We start from the raw sequence: 20,246 nt of genomic DNA on the forward strand, positions 1-20,246 counted from the left end.
GTTCCCATCAACAGTGACAGTGAACAGTCTGGAGTTCTGCGAGTGCCTCTGCGATCCTCTCAGTGAGGGAGCAGCGAGCCGGTTTGTCGATGCAGAGCGGAGTGGGCGGGCTGGGGTGTAGGTTTTGATCATGTCCTGGATGTAGGCTGGACCGGATCCGTTTGTAGCATGGAACGCAAGCACTGGAGTCTTGAAGCGGATGCGAGCAGCTACAGGAAGCCGGTGAAGGGAGCGGAGGAGGGGTGTAGTGTGGGAGAACTTTGGTAAGTTGAAGACCAGTCGAGCTGCTGCATTCTGGATGAGTTGCAGAGGTCGTATGGCGCATGTTTACATGTTTTCTATAACGATGGCAGAGGAGTTCCTCAGGGAACTACTGTGGGTCCTCTTTTATTTTCTACACACGTGTACATCCATCTACATGTAGACGATATACTGTTGTATATTTGTGTCAACCAATGATCTTTCTTCTCTTTAAGGAGGAGGAGTCAGATTCGGACAGAAAGTTCACAGATCAGGGAGTGATTTTATAAAAAAAATGTATAAGATTTGACATTTCGGACCAATATTCATGCACAAATCTGACAAATGGAGACAAATGGAGTTACTTACCTGTGGGAGCTTCATCAGAGGTCAAGTCTTTATCTGGACAAAAGAGAGACAGGTGAGACAGAGACAGCTGAGACGGAGAGAGGTCAGACAGAGGCAGGTGACATTGAGACAGGTGACATGGAGACAGGTGAGACGGAAACAGATGAGACTGAGACAAGTGAGACTGAAACAGGTGAGACAAAGACAGCTGAGACGGAGGCAGATGAGACAGAGTCAGGTGACATGGAGACAGGAGAGGAGACAGATGAGACTGAGACAAGTGAGACTGAAACAAGACAGCTGAGAGAGGGGTGACATGAGAGGGACAGGAGACAGGTGAGAGAGAGAGATGAGACTGAGACAAGTGAGACTGAAACAGGTGAGACAAAGACAGCTGAGACGGAGGCAGATGAGACAGAGTCAGGTGACATGGAGACAGGAGAGGAGACAGGTCAGACGGAGACAGGTGAAACAGGTGGTCAGACAGAGACAGGTCAGACGGAGACAGGTGAGACAGAGACAGGTGAGACAGAGACAGGTGAGACGGAGACAGTGAGAAGGAGACAGGTGAGGAAACAGGTAAGACAGACACAGGTGAGACAGAGACAAGTGAGACAGAGACAGGTGAGACAGAGACAGGTGAGAGGGAGGCAGGTCAGACAGAAACAGGTGACATTGAGACAGGTGACATGGAGACAGGTGAGACAGGTGAGACGGAGACAGATGAGACTGAGACAAGTGAGACAGAAACAGGTGACATTGAGACAGGTGATGGAGACAGGTGAGACAGGTGAGACAGGTGAGACAGACAGATGAGACTGAGACAAGTGAGACTGAAACAGGTGAGACAGAGTCAGGTGACATGGAGACAGGAGAGATGGAGACAGGTCAGGGAGACAGGTGAAACAGGTGGTCAGACAGAGACAGGTCAGACGGAGACAGGTGATTCAGAGATAGCTGAGACAGAGACAGCTGAGACGGAGACAAGCGAGACAGAGACAGGTGAGAGGGAGACAGGTGAGACAGAGACAGGTGAGAGGGAGATAGGTGAGAGGGAGACAGGTGAGGACGGAGGCGGATGAAACTGAGACAGGTGAGACTGAAACAGGTGAGACAGCTGATACGGAGGCAGGTGAGACAGAGTCAGGTGACATGGAGACAGGAGAGATGGAGACAAGTCAGACGGAGACAGGTGAAACAGGTGGTCAGACAGAGACAGGTGAGAGGGAGATAGGTGAGACAGAGACAGCTGAGACGGAGACAAGTGAGACAGAGACAGGAGAGGGAGACAGGTGAGACAGAGACAGGTGAGAAGGAGACAGGTGAGAGGGAGATAGGTTAGAGGGAGACAGGTGAGACAGAGACAGAGACAGGTGAGACGGAGACAGGTGAGACTGAAACAGGTGAGACAGAGACAGCTGAGACGGAGGCAGGTGAGACTGAAACAGGTGAGACAGAGACAGCTGAGAGATGGAGACAGGTCAGACAGAGACAGGTGAAACAGGTGGTCAGACAGAGACAGGTCAGACGGAGACAGGTGAGACTGAGACAGCTGAGACGGAGACAGGTGAGGGGAGACGGAGACAGGTGAGACGGAAACAGGTGAGCGGGAGATAGGTGAGAGGGAGACAGGTGAGACAGAGACAGGTGAGACAGAGACAGGTGAGACGGAGACAGGTCAGACAGAGACAGGTGAGACGGAGACAGGTGAGATGGAAACAGGTGAGACAGGTAAGACAGACACAGGTGATTTGGAGACAGCTGAGACAGATCCAGGTGAGAGAGAGACAGGTGAGGTGGAGACAGCTAAGACGGAGACAGCTGAGACAGACACAGGTGAGACGGAGACAGGTCAGACAGAGACAGGTGAGACTGAGACAGGTGAGATTGAGACAGGTGAAACAGGTGAGACAGAGACAGCTGAGGCAGAGACAGCTGAGGCAAAGACAGGTGAGACAGAGATAGGTGAGAGGGAGACAGGTGAGACAGAGACAGCTGAGACGGAGACAAGTGAGACAGGTGAGTTAATTACCTGTGGACACAGCAGGTTTTCCAACGTCTGCAAACACAAACACAGTGTGGTCATCACAGAGACAAACATCGTTTATGGACAAACAAACAAACGTTGATGATTTGAATCGCACCGTTGGAGTCGAGGTCTCCCTCCACCAGCAGCACCACGAGAGACAACACAACAACGACGTTTCTGTGACACAAAAAAAGAAAATGTCTCCACTTCCTGTCTCTGCACAAACATCTGAGGCCCCGCCCACATGCCCGTCAATCATGACGTCGCAGCCGGAAACATGAACACATGAACAAACATCAGCGTGAAAATAACGTCCGAAAACAAACTACGCTAACATGAAGGGAAGGCGTGGCCTATGACCTATACTGCCGTCAGCCACCAGAGGGCCGTCTAAACACTATGACACAAACGGTGTGAACACATGAATGCACTAACAGCAGAGTGAGACACGTACCTGGTGAGCATGATGACGTGAGGTCACACGGGTCCAGATGACAGACAGACGAGTGACAGACAGGTGACAGACAGACAGGTGACAGCAACACAGCTTCACTTCTGCTCTGCTGGATTGTTGTGGCTCTGGGCGTCAGCGGCCGTTTATATATCTGCCTAAATGTCAGCAGGACGGAGGACGGACCAGGGAGAGGGTGTGTGTGTGTGTGTGTGTGTGTGTGTGTGTCACAGACATCAGTGTTTGTCTGTGTTTACATTCATGTTAAAAGTCTGATTTTAGTCAAAGACTAAGACAATAATTCAGTTTTCTTAAAGTCAACGTTACGCTAGTCCAAATAAAATGGAGCCGTCTTAGTCGGACTAACACACCTGATTCATAGTCCGATTACATGTGCACACTTAGCCAGACTGAAGTCAGCAGGACTGTTGGTGGACGTCATACGGCGTCTTTCTTCAGATAACACGACAACCACTAGGGACATGGCACTGTCCTTGTCCTGTCCATGTCCTGTCTGTCTCACTGTCCATGTCCTGTTCGTCTCACTGTTTGCTTTTCTGTCATTTTTCAGATGTATGCGGCTACATCTAAAATTAGACTGTGCAGGTTGTCCGGTTGTCTGTCTTAGATGTCCTTAACTTCATTAAAGTGTGACTGTCACTCCAAAACGCACCAAAAAGTGTCCCACACCAAAGTCCAGAGAGAAAATCAATGGTTTTAACATCACAGCACACACTGCTGCCTTCATCACCGAGTTCAGTGTTCAGATTGACGTCAGTGACACAAAGGGACCACACGAGGCAGCAGAGGACCAGCAGCTCCTGTGTCCCCGCAGCTAAAATCACTGATTTTCTCTATGAACTTATTTTTAAGATATCGTAGACTTAAACTGACGTCGATTTTATTCGCATATTTTGTTAAGTGGCTAAAATTGGTTTTGTCCTTGTGTCACCACTGGCTGGTTCTGGGCAGCAGGGGGGCGCTCACAGATAAACTGGACTTATTTCAAAGATTTGTAGGTGTTTTTTGATGTTTGAAGCGTTGAGGTGGCCTGATGTTCCCTCTGGTGAGTGTTTATGTCCTGACGTCCTCACAGTTCAGGGAATCCCCCTCAAACAAACGCAACACAGTGAGTCTTTAGCCTCAGCTCGAGTTTCAGCAGAATCAGATCCACCTGATAGAAGGTGGTCAACAATCAGAGCAGAACAATGACGCCCCACCTGGAACCTGAACCTCTGCAGACCAGGACCAGACCACAGGAACAACCTCATGTGGCAGTGTCTCATCACGAACAACTGCAGCGCTGTGTTTGATCAGTGATAATCACAGAGTAAAGAGCAGGAGGAGCCTCTGGAGGAACGCGGGTCACGACACCAGGGCGGAGAATAGAACACTGTTCTATAATCACACAACCTTTCTCTTCATCCACACCAAACCACGCTCACGCTGCAGTACATATGGCAGAACTGTATGTGGCGCTGTAGCAGGAGACGACGAGCATGAACAAACGGCATGTGTGCTGTGTATGTAAACAATCACAGAACAAGAGAATCCGCTGTCATTCAAAGAATATAACGGTTGTTTCTGGTTATTTTCTTCTGGAACCAAACTCTCCAGAGCTCCAGACATCACATGACTGGGTTTCTCTTCACTTAAATTTGACCGATCTATTGCAAACGTGACAGGCTGATGAATATATCTGACCCTTAAAATCCCACGTTTACATGTTGGTAAACAGGTGGGCGTGGCCATAAACACGCTGTCCTCCCGCCCGACACTCACTGTGGTGCTGATCCTATATGTCTGATATATCATTGGTTAAAAACGTAAACAAGAGGCGTGGCTGCTGCTCACGTCTGAAGCTAACATGACACAAAATGTTTTAATTGTTCAAAAACATCGTGACTTTGTCAGCCGTGGTACTGAGGACCACTTTCAGATGTGACGTGAACATCCATGCACAGACACGCACAGACAGATGCCCTAGGACGCTCGGAGCCCTAAGACACTCGGAGCCCTAGGGACGCTCGGAGCCCTAAGACACTCGGAGCCCTAGGGACGCTCGGAGCCCTAAGACACTCGGAGCCCTAAGACATTCGGAGCCCTAGGGACGCTCGGAGCTCTAAGACACTCGGAGCCCTAGGGACGCTCGGAGCCCTAAGACACTTGGAGCCCTAAGACACTCGGAACCCTACAACGTTCAGAACCCTACGACGTTCAGAACCCTACGACGTTCAGAACCCTACGACGCTCAGAACCCTAGGACGCTCGGAGCCCTACGACGCTCAGAACCCTACGACGTTCAGAACCCTACGACGTTCAGAACCCTACGACGCTCAGAACCCTACGACGCTCGGAGCCCTGGGATGCTCGGAACTCTACAATGCTGTATCTCCTGTAGAAGAAAAGGAAAGAAGAGAAGAAACCGCCATCCTAAGTGGTTTCACAACAACATCCAGAGCCGAGGTTCACATTAACTTCAGGAGCTTCGTGTGGACAAGAACTTTCACATGACGAGTGTTGTGGAAATTCTCTTGATGCTCGTTGTTGTTAAAGAATGAAATAGAGACTAAGGTCAATCCACCCGAGCGATGCTATGCAGAAAGACCAAGAATACAAAGACCTATCTACATTAAAGCCTGTGATACACTTCAGTGCACACACTATATCGCGGACCCTGGTATACTCTCGCGCCAGGGTCCTGTAGTAGCCCATTTCACGAGACATGTACAGGGAATCTGAAATATGAGTCACGGCTGTGTAGCGTCTGCTCGTCACTGGACGTGGTTCTCATCCACAAGGAGCTCCTGAAGTTAGCGCTGAAAATGTCCCTGACTTCCATCTTTGGGCCAAAATACACCGATCTCCAGAATTCACAACATTAACGACGTGACGCACTAAAGTGATGTCCTGTGTGAATGCGACTTTGGTACTGAAGGTCAAATATTGACCTGTCATGTGACGTAAAGTTAGCAAACAGGTCAATGCTCCTTATTTACGACAGGTGAAGGAGCCATGTGACCTGTGTGTGTGTGTGTGTGTGTGGGCACTGTGACAATAAAAGCAGGTAGATTCCATCCCCAGAGATGCCCCCTCCTGTGTGTGTGTGTGTGTGTGTGTGTGTGTGTGTGTGTGTGTGTATTTAAGTATCAAAGCCTCTTCTGTGTGTGTGTGTGTGTGTAAATGGAGAACACAGTGAATGAGTGCAGAAGCTTTTTACTGCAGATCTGCTTCTTTCACAGCTTTGAAACTCTGTAAGGTCAGATTTACATGTTTATAGAGCTTCCATCCATCCACCAGTCCATGTGTCTGTCCCTCCATTCCTCTGTCCGTCCATCTGTCCCACAGGAGGAAAGACAATACTGAGACAAGTTCACAGTTATTTAACAATTTCACAGTTAATTATTTAAATGAAATGATTAAAATGTTGTTCCTTTCACTCACTCATTCATCTTCTACAGTTTTATCCTCCACATAAGGGTCACAGAGGTCGCTGGTGCCAATCCCAGCTGACAGAGTGTGGACAGGTCACCCGTCCATCACACCACGTTTCACTGAAAATTTCTGGGAAATTAAATATTTGATTATTTTAGTTTCACAGTAAACAAACAAAAGGATTGGACGACTCCCTGTTGAATCATTTATAACGTTTTATTTTGTGAGGTCTCAAGTTGACCTTGACAATGATCTTACAGGGAACGCGAGGTGTTTTCTCTTCATTACAGGGAAGAACTCAGACGGTTATTAGTTTTCTGGATCCCTGTGAGGTGAGATGAAGTTAGGTTGAGAGCGTGAGGAGACGGTGGCGACGGTGGCGAGCTGCAGCGTCTGCCAGCACAGCAATAAGTCTCATCTGTCATCTCTCCATCAGCAGGATGAATTACAGACATACCAGACAGGATCACTGTATGAAAGTGATCCAGGATCAGCTGATATGAAAGTGAAGCCTGCGGTGTCTGTCTGCATCAACTCATCCAGTCCCAACCTTTCAGGTCCAAAACACCGACATCAACCTGAGCCCAGATCATGTGACGCTGCAGAGGACGGGGAAATCCACTGTCTGCTGCTGCATGCACACACACACACACACACACACACACACACACACACACACACACACACACACACAACACTGACTCTTCACTTCAAAGTGAAAACATGGATGAAAATGTTTTCTTTTATACACTTAAGTCCACATATCTACTTTATCTCAGTGTTAGACAGACTTTTCCAACAGGAAAGTGAAGTTTGTAAACCACTCTCTCTCCCACAACATCACACACACAGAAGTTGTTGATCCACTGCTGCGTCTATCAAGTTCAAATAAGTAATTTTGCAATTTCGGCATTGAAAAATGTTCATATTCATTTAAGTGACACAAAGTGAGCACATGAGGCAGAAGCTAAAATCACTGGTTTTCTCTATGAGGTTTGGTGTGGGAGAGTGAGTGGTTTACAAACTTCACTTTCCTGTTGGAAAAGTCTGTCTAACACTGAGATAAAGACATGAACATGTGGAATAGATCTCACAGTGTCAGTCTGGTTCTCAGCAGCAGGGGGCGCTCACAGTCAGGGCTGACTGTGTCAGTACCTTGAACAAACACACTTTGTGTGAAAGTTGAATGAAATCACATTTGTTTAGTTTGTGTTTAATCCAGAAACAAACTCAATGATAACACTTCTCTTTGTGATCATCATAATATTGTATAACATTTGTCCAGTTAGTAAATGTCAGTCATCATCTAACCGCTTTATCCTCCACCAGAGGGTCGCGGGGGGTGCTGTGCCAATCTCAGCTACATCGGGCGATAGGCGGGGTCACACCCTGGACAGTTCGCCAGTCCATCGCAGGGCCACACACAACTAGAGACAAACAACCATTCACTCTCACACTCACTCCTATTAGAGTGTCCAATTCACCTAATCCCCACATTGCATGTTTTTGGACTGTGGGAGGAAGCCGGAGAACCCGGAGAGAACCCACGCACACACGGGGAGAACATGCAAACTCCATGCAGAAAGGCCCTTGTTCCAACCGGGGCTCGAACCCGGGTCTTCTCGCTGCAAGACGAGAGTGCTAACCACTACACCACCGTGTGGCTCTGTTAGTAAATGTAAAACTTATTAATTTAAATAATATTAACAGAAGGTTTACTGTCATCATGTCAGTATTATACTTTACCGACTCCTCCCGCACCTCTGTTTGATTTTTAATATTGCTTCTTACAGGTTCATAGCGCCGCCTGGTGGCTCTTTACTGTCTCAACGGCATCCACAGGCAGGTCATGGAGATTTTTCATAGATCGGATTATTTGTGAATTATTTCTCAGTTTCACGGTAAAATAAAAACATTTTTACACATCATATCTATTATAAATATTTTTCATTTATTCACTTGAAAAATTTAATTGAAATTGAAAAAAACACTGTTAAAAACCACATCATTATTATTATTATTATTATTATTAATAAATTAATAAATGAATTGACTTAAATCCTAATTTCATCGAACAAAAAAAAAACAAGCGTTGCAGAAAAGGACAAATGTGACGTCACCACAGCCGGAACAGGACGTGGGTCACAGCGCATGCGCCCAGTCTGCAGACACCGTGAGTAAACTGTTGTTGTTGTTTTGTTGTCTTTAACTCACGTGAACGTTAAACTCTGTTTGCTTTAAACGGCGGGTTATCACCGGAAGTATGGTTTGCATGTGGAACGCGTTTTCCTGTTGCTTCCGGTTTCTCTCAGACTGAAAACACGCGTTTGATTTCACTGTAGCGGCTGTTAGCATGCTAACTGCTAACGATAGCGGTGGTCATTTAAAACAGTCCGTTAATCTGCGCAGATTGACTGGTTTGACTGGACTGACCATGAGCGCCCCCGACAGAGCGGTGCCGCTGTCACATGAAGGCAATTTAATCGATAACATTCAAATTGATCAAGTATCAATAATCTGGATGGTAATCCGATTTTTAATGCTCCTCATGAAGGTTTCAGTAAAATGTTGGAACTGGACAGATGAGCACATTACTATAACAAGTTTAACAATAAACTACACAGAGTAACTAGATTACCATTATTTACAGATTAACAATAACTACTCACAGATATACACTAACTACTCACAGATTAACAATAACTACTCACAGATATACACTAACTACTCACAGATTAACAATAACTACTCGCAGATTTACACTAACTACTCAAAGATTAACAATAACTACTCACAGATTAACACTAATTAGTCATAGATTAACAATAACTACTCGCAGATTTACACTAACTACTCACAGATTAACAATAACTACTCACAGATTAACACTAATTAGTCATAGATTAACAATAACTACTCGCAGATTTACACTAACTACTCACAGATTGACAATAACTACTCACAGATGAACAATAACTACTTACAGATTAATAACTACTCACAGATGAACTAGTGGCAGGATTGCCAAACGTCCTGTGAGTCCTGGCGGCTTTCGGTGACCATGTCTCCTCAGACTCGTTGACCTGTGTTTGTTTGTCTTCAGACTCAAAGATGAAGTCTCAGTCTGTGAGGACAGAAACGGTGAAGGACGGAGGAGATGAGGAGGAAGGAAGGACTTTAGGAGCAAGAGGAGAAGGAGACAGAAAAGCCATGATAAGGAGACACGAGGAGGAAGAGGACAAAGAGGTCACCACACCAAAGAAGAGCGTTGGTTTACTGACTGGTTATCTCTCCTATATGGTTATTGGTGATTTGATGTATTGATGGTTATTGATCTTTCAGGCGACTGACCATGGTGTGAAGGTGGCGAGTCACTACAACAGGCTGCAGGAAGTTGGTCTGGCTGCTCGAAGTCAAAGCAGAATCTTCTTCATGAGGAACTTTAACAACTGGTTGAAGAGCGTCTTAATCGGTAACCGATCAATAAGCAATGAGCAGTTCATCAATACACCACAGGCTGTGGGTGTTTCGGTGTCAGAGCGGAATAAGTTCTGACAAAGAAAAACACCCCCGAATTGTCCTTTAACTCCAGTAACTGCTTGATTGACAGGTGAGATTGTGGACCAGGTGCGAGGGGCGGGGCATCAGCAGGTGTCTGTTTTAGACCTTGGCTGTGGAAAAGGAGGAGACCTCCTGAAGTGGAGAAAAGGCGGAATCGATCACCTGGTCTGTGCAGGTAAACTGTTCTTGTTGAACGTCCCCAAACATCGCAACTGTGACGGATTTCTGGAACTTCTACAACTAGTCCCCAGACTTCTGCCGATGGTCCTCCAGTGTCTGCAGCCAGTCCCCAAACATCTGTGACTAGTCCCCAAACATCTGTGACTAGTCCCCAAACATCTGTGACTAGTCCCCGACTTCTGCCGATGGTCCTCCAGTGTCTGCAGCCAGTCCCCAAACATCTGTGACTAGTCCCCAAACATCTGTGACTAGTCCCCAAACATCTGTGACTAGTCCCCGACTTCTGCTGATGGTCCTCCAGTGTCTGCAGCCAGTCCCCAAACATCTGTGACTAGTCCCCAAACATCTGTGACTAGTCCCCAAACATCTGTGACTAGTCCCCAAACATCTGTGACTAGTCCCCGACTTCTGCGGTTGGTCCTCCAGTGTCTGCAGTCAGTAACCAAACCTGTGCAATCACCCCTAAACTTTGATGACAAGTCCCCAAACCATTGCAACTAGTCCCTAAACTCCTAGAACGAGTCCTTGGATTTCTGGTACCCGGAATTCTGAAATTATTTCCCAGACGTCTGTGACGTTGTTGTTAAATCATAAAACATTTCTTGTTCTCAGATATTGCAGCAGTGTCAGTGGAGCAATGTCAGAATCGTTATGAAGACATGAAGAGGAAAGGTCACTTCAAAATCTTCAGTGCTCAGTTTATCGCCGCAGACTGCACCAAGGTAGAACCACAGCACCCAGATCAGTTCATTCCTAAGCAGAGGTAGAATGATGACACAGAGATGAGTTCCCCCTGATTTTCCTGGTGTGTCTGGTGCAGGAGTTCCTGTCGGAGAAGTTTGACGACCCTGAGTTGACTTTCGACATCTGCAGTTGTCAGTTTGTGTATCATTACTCGTTCGAGAGCGAGCAGAAAGCAGATGTGATGTTGAGGAACGCCTGCGAACGCCTCAAACCAGGAGGATACTTCATCGGCACGACGCCAGACGCCTTTGAACTTGTGTATGAACACATTTCATGAAGTTTACATTTTCAGGCCTCTCTTGCTTCTTTATTACTCTACACATCAAATCTGTTCTTATTTGCAGTAAACGTCTGGAGGCATCGGACTCTTTGTCGTTTGGTAACGAGGTTTTTAAAGTCTCCTTTCAGTCGAAAGGTTCGTATCCTCTGTTCGGGTGTCAGTATCACTTCAGCCTCGAGGACGTCGTCGACGTCCCAGAATTCCTTGTTTACTTTCCTCTACTTGAGCAGTAAGGGTTAATTTTTGTGGTTCTCTGTTGAAGCCGCTGTGACTCTCTCTAACACTTTTTGTCTCTGCTGTCATGTTAGCATGGCCAAGCGCTACAACATGCGTCTGGTGATGAAGAAGCGCTTCTCTGAGTTTGCAGAGGAGAAGGTGAAGAACGAGCATCATCGCAGTCTGATGATGAAGATGACGGCTCTGGAGGTAAAACAACATCCAGACACAAACATTAGCTTAGCACCATCGTTATGTCTATTCACAGCTGAGCCGATACTAAAATGTGACGTCATCAGACTTCCAGCCTCTGATTGGTCAGAGTGTGTCGTCACTGAAGAGTCATGATTGCGATGTCCGACACAAGAATCAAAGGCAACTAGTACCGCAAGCGGTTCTGAACGGGTTCGAGCTAGATGCCTCGCGAGTCTCCGTGTGCCCACGCGAGGCATCTAGCTCATCACCTTAGCTCCACCTTGTCCCTGCGAGAGTGCAGGCGAGGGAGGAAGAGCGCTATTATGTCAACGCGTTTTGTTCAGTACGTCCTCCATGACCGGAGCACACACTCAGTCTGATACAGTCACATACAAAGGTCAGCGGTGGATCAGTGGTGCTGTCCCTAAGTGTTTTTAACTGATTTACAGTTGGACAGTGTTCGACTCCATCCTTATGTAGGACGTCTCTTCCTGTGACGCACGCTGCCATGTTGATATTGTCAGAGAACTAGTGGAGGGAGGGGGAGACGAATGAGGGGAGGGAACAGGAGCTGAGCGAGTGAGCGCTGTAAAGAGGACAAATCAGAAACCCCCTGGAAGAAGTGGGTGTGTGTTTGCCTGTGTCTCATTTGCATATAAAGGGACCATGCACGAAAACCGAGCGTTCTGAAAGGGGCGGGTTTAGCAGGGTTATTGAACTGCTATGATGCTTCATCCTTATGGTATTTTGACCAAAGCATGTCACTGACATGTTCATTAGGACACCAGGGAACTATTTTAATGGGGGAAATAGGGTATAATATGTCCACTTTAAAATGGCCGACTTCCTGTTGGGTTGGAGGCGTGTCCGTAAACGTGTTCAGGGAAGGTCCCTTGTTTCACGTATCAAGTTTCGTGCGGATCGGACAATGTAACCTTGTTGCTCGAACCCTAACAATGTCGTCATCTACAACAGTCAGTAAAGCAAATGTGTTGAACAGAGGAGTCTGATGTATTTAGAGACAGCACTGCTGAAAGCCAGCCATCGTGACCACGTTCAGTGGTATTTTAGTTCAGTGGTATTTCAGTTCAGTTCTCAGATGTTCAGTGGTATTTCAGTTCAGTTCTCAGATGTTCAGTGGTATTTCAGTTCAGCGTCAGACGTTCAGTGGTATTTCAGTTCAGTTCTCAGATGTTCAGTGGTATTTCAGTTCAGTTCTCAGACGTTCAGTGATATTTCAGTTCAGTGTCAGACGTTTAGTGGTATTTCAGTTCAGTTCTCAGACGTTCAGTGGTATTTCAGTTCAGTGTCAGATGTTCAGTGGTATTTCAGTTCAGTTCTCAGATGTTCAGTGATATTTCAGTTCAGTGTCAGGCGTTTCAGTAGTGGTATAGTTCAGTTTCAGTTCAGTGTCAGTGGTATTTCAGTGTCAGATGTTCAGTGATATTTCAGTTCAGAGTCAGTAGTTCAGTTCAGTGTCAGTGAAGTTCAGTGTCAGATGTTCAGTGATATTTCAGTTCAGTGTCAGACGTTCAGTGGTATTTCAGTTCAGTGTCAGATGTTCAGTGGTATTTCATGTTAGCATGTTGCTAGTGTGCACCTCTGTGAACACTGACATGTTAACTTGTGATTTTCAGTCGTTTCCATGTGAGGACGGAGCTCGTCAGGCCACAGACGACAGGACAGAGTACTGCCATGCTAAAGAGCACTGCAGCAGGGCAGGAGTCAAACTACCACTGGTGAGTCTGAAACACAACAGAGTGACATTATTAAACCTCGTCATCACAGATACAGATCTACATGTGTTCATGTGTTCTGTTGTCGTTGTGTAGGGAACTCTGAGCAGATCTGAGTGGGAAGCAACCAGTAAGTTTCTCATTTATTCACTTTATTTATTTATAAATCTACAATGTGATTTAAAAAAGAAATTAAATAAGTTATTTAATGTGTCATTGAAGTTTAATTCCCTGTTTTTTCAGTTTGTCACGTTGATGTGAAATGTGTTTGTCAGGCATTCAAGACATAGTTAAGGGGGTTTTGTGTTTGCTGTGAGCGCCCCCTACTGCTGAGAATCAGCAGAGATATAGGGGCTCATTTTCATCTATCCATTTTCTACTGCTTCATCCTCCACATGAGGGTCGCTGGTGCCAATCCCAGTCACAGCCTGGACAGGTTGCCAATGCTCACTTTCATTTAGTGAAAAAATTGGTTTTAGAAAATCTAAAATCACACAGTGACAGCAGGGGGCGCTCTCAGTACAACAAACCTTCAAACTGCCACAGTCAGAGAGCAAACTTCAAATATGAATAACTGAATAGAATTATCAGTGTGTGGCAGCAGAGGGAGCTGCTGCTCCACAAACGTTACTAGTGTCATGTGACAGTCTTATCAGCTGTTGTCCTCTTGTCTCTGTGCAGGTATCTACCTGGTGTTTGTCTTTCAGAAAATGTCCTGACTCCTCTGCTCCTACGTCGACCACCTTTTGTTTTTGTTGACCTGTTTTCTTTTTGATTGTTAAGTGTTTACTGTTAAAATGAAGAAGAATACATTTAAAGTTGTGGAAATAAAAACTAAAGTGTCAGTTTTTCATGTGATTTATTTCTTCAAACTTTACTTCAGAGTAAAAATGTCTTTGTCTCAGAAACACCAGAGGAACCTTTTCCACTGGGTCACATGACCGTGACCTTTTAATCACATGTGACACTCTATTCATTTTAAAGGGGACATATTATGCAAAATCAACTTTTTAACCATTTCAATACTTATATTTGGGACTCTGGAGGCCCTACCAGTCGCCAAAGTGTGGAGAAAGAATACTCAGTCATGTTTTCGTGGTCCCCCTTAGTGTAAGTATAGGCGATAAAACGCTCGATGTTGAATTCCCTGCGCTTATGACGTCAGCATGCGCATTTCACCACGAATGTTACCGCCCACCAGTAAGTTTACTAAGAGAGCTCCACCTTAGCTCCACCTTGTCCCTGCGAGAGTGCAGGCGAGGGAGGAAGAGCGGTATTATGTCAACGCGGAGGGACAAGTGTGCTGTTGGTGGCTGCACAGTGGAGCACAGAGGATTTTATATATGAAGCTAATGTGCCGATGATAAAGTCAGCAAACGTGTGTTTGTGTGTTCGCACCACTTCACATCAGTATTTAGTCAGCGACGTACAAACACACACATTGTTAAGAAAAGGTCACACAGAGGTCATAACTGACCATTCTGACACGTCCTAATTAAACATATTTGTTCAGTACGTCCTCCATGACCGGAGCACAGACTCAGTCTGATACAGTCACATACAAAGGTCAGCAGGGGATCAGTGGTGCTGTCCCTAAGTGTTTTTAACTGATTTACAGTTGGACAGTGTTCGGCTCCATCCTTATGTAGGACGTCTCTTCCTGTGACGCACGCTGCCATGTTGATATTGTCAGAAAACTCGTGGAGGGAGGGGGAGAGGAATGGAGCAGAGGGAACAGGAGCTGAGCGAGTGAGCGCTGTAAAGAGGACAAATCAGAAACCCCCATTTATATGTCTCATTTGCATATAAAGGGACCATGCACAAAACCGAGCGTTCTGAAAGGGGCGGGTTTAGCAGGGTTATTGAACTACTATGATGCTTCATCCTTATGATATTTTGACCAAAGCATGTCACTGACATGTTCATTAGGACACCAGGGAACTATTTTAATGGGGGAAATAGGGTATAATATGTCCTCTTTAAGACGGAGACTGAAACCTGACCCTGTCCTGCTGGAATAAAAGTGAACATTTGTGTCCAACAAAAGCCTCTACATCAATTGAACCTTCATGTCCTCACTTAAACAAAATGTCCTAGCATGGACAAGAGGTCCTCACTTATACAATTTGTCCTTGCTTTGACAAAATTTTATTCAAAACGACTTATTTGTCCCCTAGGAGCTATTAAAAGGCACAGAGAGCGGCACACAGGACACAGATGTATGTAAACACTGTCCACAGTGACAGAGGAACTGTCTGTGAGGGACAGGCAAAGACAGGTTGAAATGCTGGAGCTGGGAAGGGTCAGAGTCCAGATGCTGGACTGCTGTGGGGACAAAAATGTCTCACCTCCTCTGTGTCCTGATGAAACCCATACAAACACAGGATATAGGACGTGTGAAGGGTCGCAGAGCCCTGCCAATGTCCTCACTTTGACAAAACGTCCTTGCTCCAACAAGATGTCCTCTGAAAGAAAGCAAATTCCAAAGAAAAACACATTTCACTTGCGATGGGAAACGTCAGATGATGTGGTCATCCAGCCGGTGGAGTCGATGGCCAAGTTAACTTCGCTAGACCAGAAAGGCTTTGTGGTCAAAGCCAAGATCTGCAGGGCTGTCTTCGCCCCCACACGCCTGAAGAGGTACATGAAGCATGGGAGATTTAACGTGGAGAAGTGGTTTCACTGCATCGACAGCCAGACAGTGCTGGGAGCCATCCAGAGAGAGATCGGGGAGATCAAAAAAGCTGGACCTGTAACTGATTGGTGGTGGGTCCCAGGTGATGTCAACTGATCTAGTCACGAGGGTATGCTCACATGAATGGCTAGGTGAAAGCTACGTGTGGCAGAAGGGTCCAGAGTTCCTGTCTAGTCCAGTCGAAGATTGGCCCATAAAATCTGCCACGGAGGTGGCAGCCGATGCTAGAGAGACGGTGAGCAAACTCCAGAGAAAAGCGTTACCTGTAACGACACTAGACAGACTCGTCGTCAGCAAGGATGCCATGGTAGTCCAAACCCTTACCTAGGGAGAGTCTGGGGTGCCCCTAGTTCCCTACAGTGCCCGGATCAGCACCCTTCTCACATGGGAGGCCCATGGAGCTAACCACAAATGTGTTGCTGGCACACTCCTTTGGGTGAGGTCTAAAGCATGGTGGTGCAGGGACCAAGGATTACCAGAAACATGATTGACTCCTGTATGCACTGCCGAAAGACCAAAGTGAGGACGTGCAGACAAGTGATGAGTGAGCTTCCTCTTGAACGAACTGAACCAGCCACGCCGTTCGAGTTAACAGCACTGGACCTCTTCAGCCCCTACGTCATCAGACACACTGTAAGAGGGATAGCAAAGATGCAGCTGGCCTTCGTGTGCCTGAGAGGGGTCCAGATCGAGGTGGACAAGTCCTGGAATCGGTGGAGCCAGCTGGCGGGCCTGGGCTTCTTCGTCTGACGGAAGTGGCACGCACCTGTTATAAATGTCACAGTGGGAGACCTGGTGTGGTTGGCTGACCAGAACGTGCAAGAGGCAAGACAAATACAAGCTCTTACAAGTTATCCTGGGAAGTCGATGTCGAAGTCGAGAACCTGACACATGATCTTGACCTGTAGATGGCAACAAGAACAAATACTGTGACTACAGTGACACCATGTTGGCAGGGGGAGGCACTCTTCACATCCAGAGACAAACGTCCACAGTCTGTTCTCCTATCCAGACTTTGTCATGTTGAGACAGAGCAGGGACAGTTTGGACATCTTCAAGATTCACAGCTTCCTGGTCCACAAGAGTCTCTAAGAGTAGAATGTAAGGCAGAACTTTCAGGTGCCAAGCTCCAATCCTGTGAAACCAGCTCCTCTTCGTGAAACTGTCTCTACATTTATATATAATTATAATAGCAGCTATATAATTATGATATAATTAAATAGCTACTATTAGAGCTGAACCTCTGTAGACTGCAGCTGCAGGTATGATGAAGATGATGATAGTTATTAATGTTAATAATCTTTGAGTTGTTGCTGCTCAATCTTTTCTCATTTCTCTTTTTCTAATCTGCTGTTTCTGTACATGTGAAATGCAAACCTCAATGCACAATCTAAGAGGGAACATGAGGTTTAGGCAGAGAAGGGTAAGAACTACATTAAAATCCTTTACTGTATCGGTCACGGGGGTCAGACAGTGGAACAATCTGGATGAGGAGATGAAAAAATCAGCAAAACTGAGTGTATTTAAAAAGAAGTATGTAGATATGACTATTTAAGCCGCAGCATGTGAGAGGCTGCACAGCTCAGTGTCGGCACTGCAAACTAAACACCCAAACTCTCTCCTGCTCATAGATGGTGATTTCAACCATGCCTCGTTTTCCCCCTTTTTACCCACGTTCACACAGTATGTGAAGTGCCACACCCGGGAAAACAAAACGCTGGACCTCTTATATGCAAATATAAAGGATGCGTACACCTCCGCCCCCTCCCCCCACTCGGCCGCTCTGATCACAACCTGATACGTCTGCGACCTGAATACACACCCGTGGTGAGGAGGCAGCCCGCACAGAAAAGAACTGTAATGATGTGGAATGAAGAAGCCAAGGAGAGGTTGAGAGACTGTTTCGAGACAACAATCTGGGAGACTTTCTCTGATGGAGATAACATAGAAGGCTTCCATGACTGTTTCACACATTATTTAAAATTCTGTGAGGAGAACGTCGCACCAACCCGCGGGGTGCGGTGCTTTGCCAACACCAACCCATGGGTGACCCCTCAACTTCAAGTCCTGCTGAACAAGAAGAAGAGGGTGTTTGCTTCAGGGACCAGAGAGGAGCTGAAAGAAGTTCAGCGGGAGCTCAAGCAGGCGATCAGAAAGGCTAAGGACGTCTACAAGAGGAAACTGGAGGAGCAGATGGGGCAGAGCAGGACGAGGGATGTGTGGAGAGGCCTGAAGAACATCACAGGTCATGGACAGAGTGGAGCCAGAGTCACAGCAGGGGGGGACCAGCGATGGGCCACTGAACTGAATCAATACTTCAACCGATTCGATCAGGGCCCCCCTCCCCTCTCCACCTCTGCCCACCCCCCCTCCTCACACGCCTGCCCTACAGCCAACACCCACCAACCGTCCTCACCTCCAAATCACCTCATTCCAACACCCCACCCCCCTCAGCCCCAGCTACCCACCCCCCCTCACTCCCCCCTCTCTGTGACAACTGAGCAGGTGAGGAGAGAACTGAGGCGACTGAAGATCAGGAAAGCTGTGGGACCAGATGGGATCAGCCCCAGACTGCTCAGGGACTGTGCTGACCAACTCTGTGAGGTGGTCGCGCACATCTTCAACCTGAGCCTCAGACTGGAGAAGGTCCCGGTCCTGTGGAAGACCTCCTGTGTGGTTCCGGTTCCTAAGACAGCGCACGCAAAGGAGCCGAGCCACTTTAGACCTGTCGCCCTGACCTCTCATCTGATGAAGACCATGGAGAGGCTGGTCCTCAGACATCTGCGCACGGTGGTGAGCTCCGTGATGGACCCGCTGCAGTTCGCCTACAGGCCGAAGATCGGGGTTGATGACGCCGTTATCTACCTGCAGCACCGGGTGCTGACTCACCTGGAGGTCGCCAGGAGCGCTGTGAGAGTCATGTTCTTTGACTTCTCCAGCGCTGTCAACACCATCCGACCGGCGCTGCTGCAGAGGAAGATGGAGGACGTAGGAGTGGGGACGCAGCTGGCCGCATGGACCACCGACTACCTCACAAACAGGCCACAGTATGTGAGGCTGCAGGACTGCAAGTCTGAGGTGGCCATCTGCAGCATCGGGGCTCCTCAGGGGACGGAGTGTGCAGACTGCTACTCCGGACTTTCTATGACTCTGTGGTGGCCTCCATCCACTATGCGGTGGTTTGCTGGGGAGCGAGCAGCACGGACCGGGACAGAAAGAAACTTAACAGGCTGGTCAGGAGGGCCGGCTCTGTCCTAGGCTGCTCGCTGGAATCGGTGGAGGAGGTGGGACAGAGGAGGACGTTATCCAGACTGTCCTCCATCATGGAAAACACACTCTATCCACTGCACCTGACTGTGGAGGGGCTTGGCAGCCCCTTCAGCGGCAGGCTCCGGCACCCACAGTGTAGGACGGAGCGCTACTGGAAGTCCTTCATCCCCACTGCTGTTAGGATATTTAACTCCTCGTAAATGTCCTTTCACTTCTGTACTACTGATAACTACTCTATATTAGAGTGTAATTTCTTATCTTTGTAACTTTTAATTTTTTGAAATGTTCTCACTATTGCACTGTATTGTTCTTTTTTAATCTTATTTTATTATATATTTTTTTAATCTTATTCTTATTTTTATTCTATTCTCTTTTTTCACAATTGAGCTGTGGTGAATGTGTGTTTCCCCCCTGGGGGAGGAATAAAGTCAATCCAATTCAATTCAAATAACAATACAGAATGACCTAGGAGGAAAGTACGACAAAGGTCAGGGACAGAAATCTGTAGACACTGTGGGAAACGGCAGGGGAAGCAAATCTACCCAAAAAACAGCTGACACTGAGACAAATGTCAACACATGAGTAGTATTTAGCTGCCAATGTGAAACAAGTCACTAAGGAGAATCAATTAATCCAAGATGGAACTGCTAAGCTGGTCATTGAATGCGATCGACAGAGTGTTCTCAACAAGAAGTCCAGGTTCTGGTGAACCTAGTTGCCCAGCTGGGACCTTCATGGCTGGCTACATTCGGGACGGATGGGAGAAGTGGAAAGTCGTGTGCCTTGCTGCACTGGATGTAGAGGATGTCGAGGATGTGTACATATTCACATTCATGATGATCGGAATGCTCTCCCTGGGATGGGGA

At 47.0% G+C, this 20,246-nt stretch overlaps 2 protein-coding genes and 1 long non-coding RNA gene across 6 annotated transcripts in view; 1 reads left to right on the forward strand and 2 right to left on the reverse strand.

The window, feature by feature from the left end:
• si:ch211-133n4.6 (uncharacterized protein LOC797776 homolog) overlaps positions 1 to 3,274 on the reverse strand; it is a 5,283-nt gene extending 2,009 nt beyond the window's left edge. For 2 of the 3 annotated variants that reach the window (XM_044052177.1, XM_044052178.1), the window contains exons 1-4: positions 3,072 to 3,273; positions 2,733 to 2,794; positions 2,621 to 2,647; positions 610 to 642 (exon numbers count right to left, since the gene is read on the reverse strand). In XM_044052177.1, coding sequence (XP_043908112.1) covers positions 610 to 642; positions 2,621 to 2,647; positions 2,733 to 2,794; positions 3,072 to 3,082 — 133 coding nt within the window. In that variant the 5' untranslated portion in view covers positions 3,083 to 3,273. Of the gene's footprint in view, positions 1 to 609; positions 643 to 2,620; positions 2,648 to 2,732; positions 2,795 to 3,071 lie in introns of all 3 variants that reach the window. The other variant, XM_044052176.1, reaches the window with a different exon arrangement.
• Positions 3,275 to 6,536: 3,262 nt separating this feature from the next.
• LOC122786854 lies at positions 6,537 to 9,607 on the reverse strand. Its single transcript, XR_006362488.1, has 3 exons — positions 9,506 to 9,607; positions 6,762 to 7,134; positions 6,537 to 6,632 (listed from the first exon to the last, which is right to left on the reverse strand). It is a non-coding gene; the product is annotated as an uncharacterized LOC122786854 (long non-coding RNA).
• On the forward strand, positions 8,601 to 14,259 carry rnmt (RNA (guanine-7-) methyltransferase). Of its 2 annotated transcripts, none has more exons than XM_044053357.1 (11): positions 8,601 to 8,676; positions 9,607 to 9,770; positions 9,846 to 9,975; positions 10,114 to 10,239; positions 10,857 to 10,966; positions 11,065 to 11,246; positions 11,333 to 11,497; positions 11,577 to 11,694; positions 13,317 to 13,418; positions 13,512 to 13,545; positions 14,097 to 14,259. In XM_044053357.1, exons 1-11 carry the CDS (start codon positions 8,655 to 8,657, stop codon positions 14,132 to 14,134), a joined length of 1,191 nt encoding a protein of 396 aa, XP_043909292.1. In that variant the 5' UTR covers positions 8,601 to 8,654; the 3' UTR covers positions 14,135 to 14,259. The 2 variants fall into 2 exon arrangements, with proteins under 2 accessions (XP_043909292.1, XP_043909293.1); XM_044053358.1 differs by having other exon boundaries at positions 9,607 to 9,749; positions 14,097 to 14,208.
• The last annotated feature ends 5,987 nt before the right edge of the window (positions 14,260 to 20,246 follow it).

Source organism: Solea senegalensis, linkage group LG20, assembly GCF_019176455.1.
Source record: "Solea senegalensis isolate Sse05_10M linkage group LG20, IFAPA_SoseM_1, whole genome shotgun sequence".
Lineage (NCBI taxonomy): Eukaryota > Metazoa > Chordata > Actinopteri > Pleuronectiformes > Soleidae > Solea > Solea senegalensis.

Bases quoted from the DNA above. Each gene is read 5' to 3' on its own strand.
- rnmt (XM_044053357.1), top strand. From the start codon at position 8,655: ATGCGCCCAGTCTGCAGACACC. The intron at 13,419-13,511 runs GTGAGTCTGAAA...GTCGTTGTGTAG, and splicing joins CAGGAGTCAAACTACCACTG to GGAACTCTGAGCAGATCTGA. The intron at 13,546-14,096 runs GTAAGTTTCTCA...GTCTCTGTGCAG, and splicing joins ATCTGAGTGGGAAGCAACCA to GTATCTACCTGGTGTTTGTC.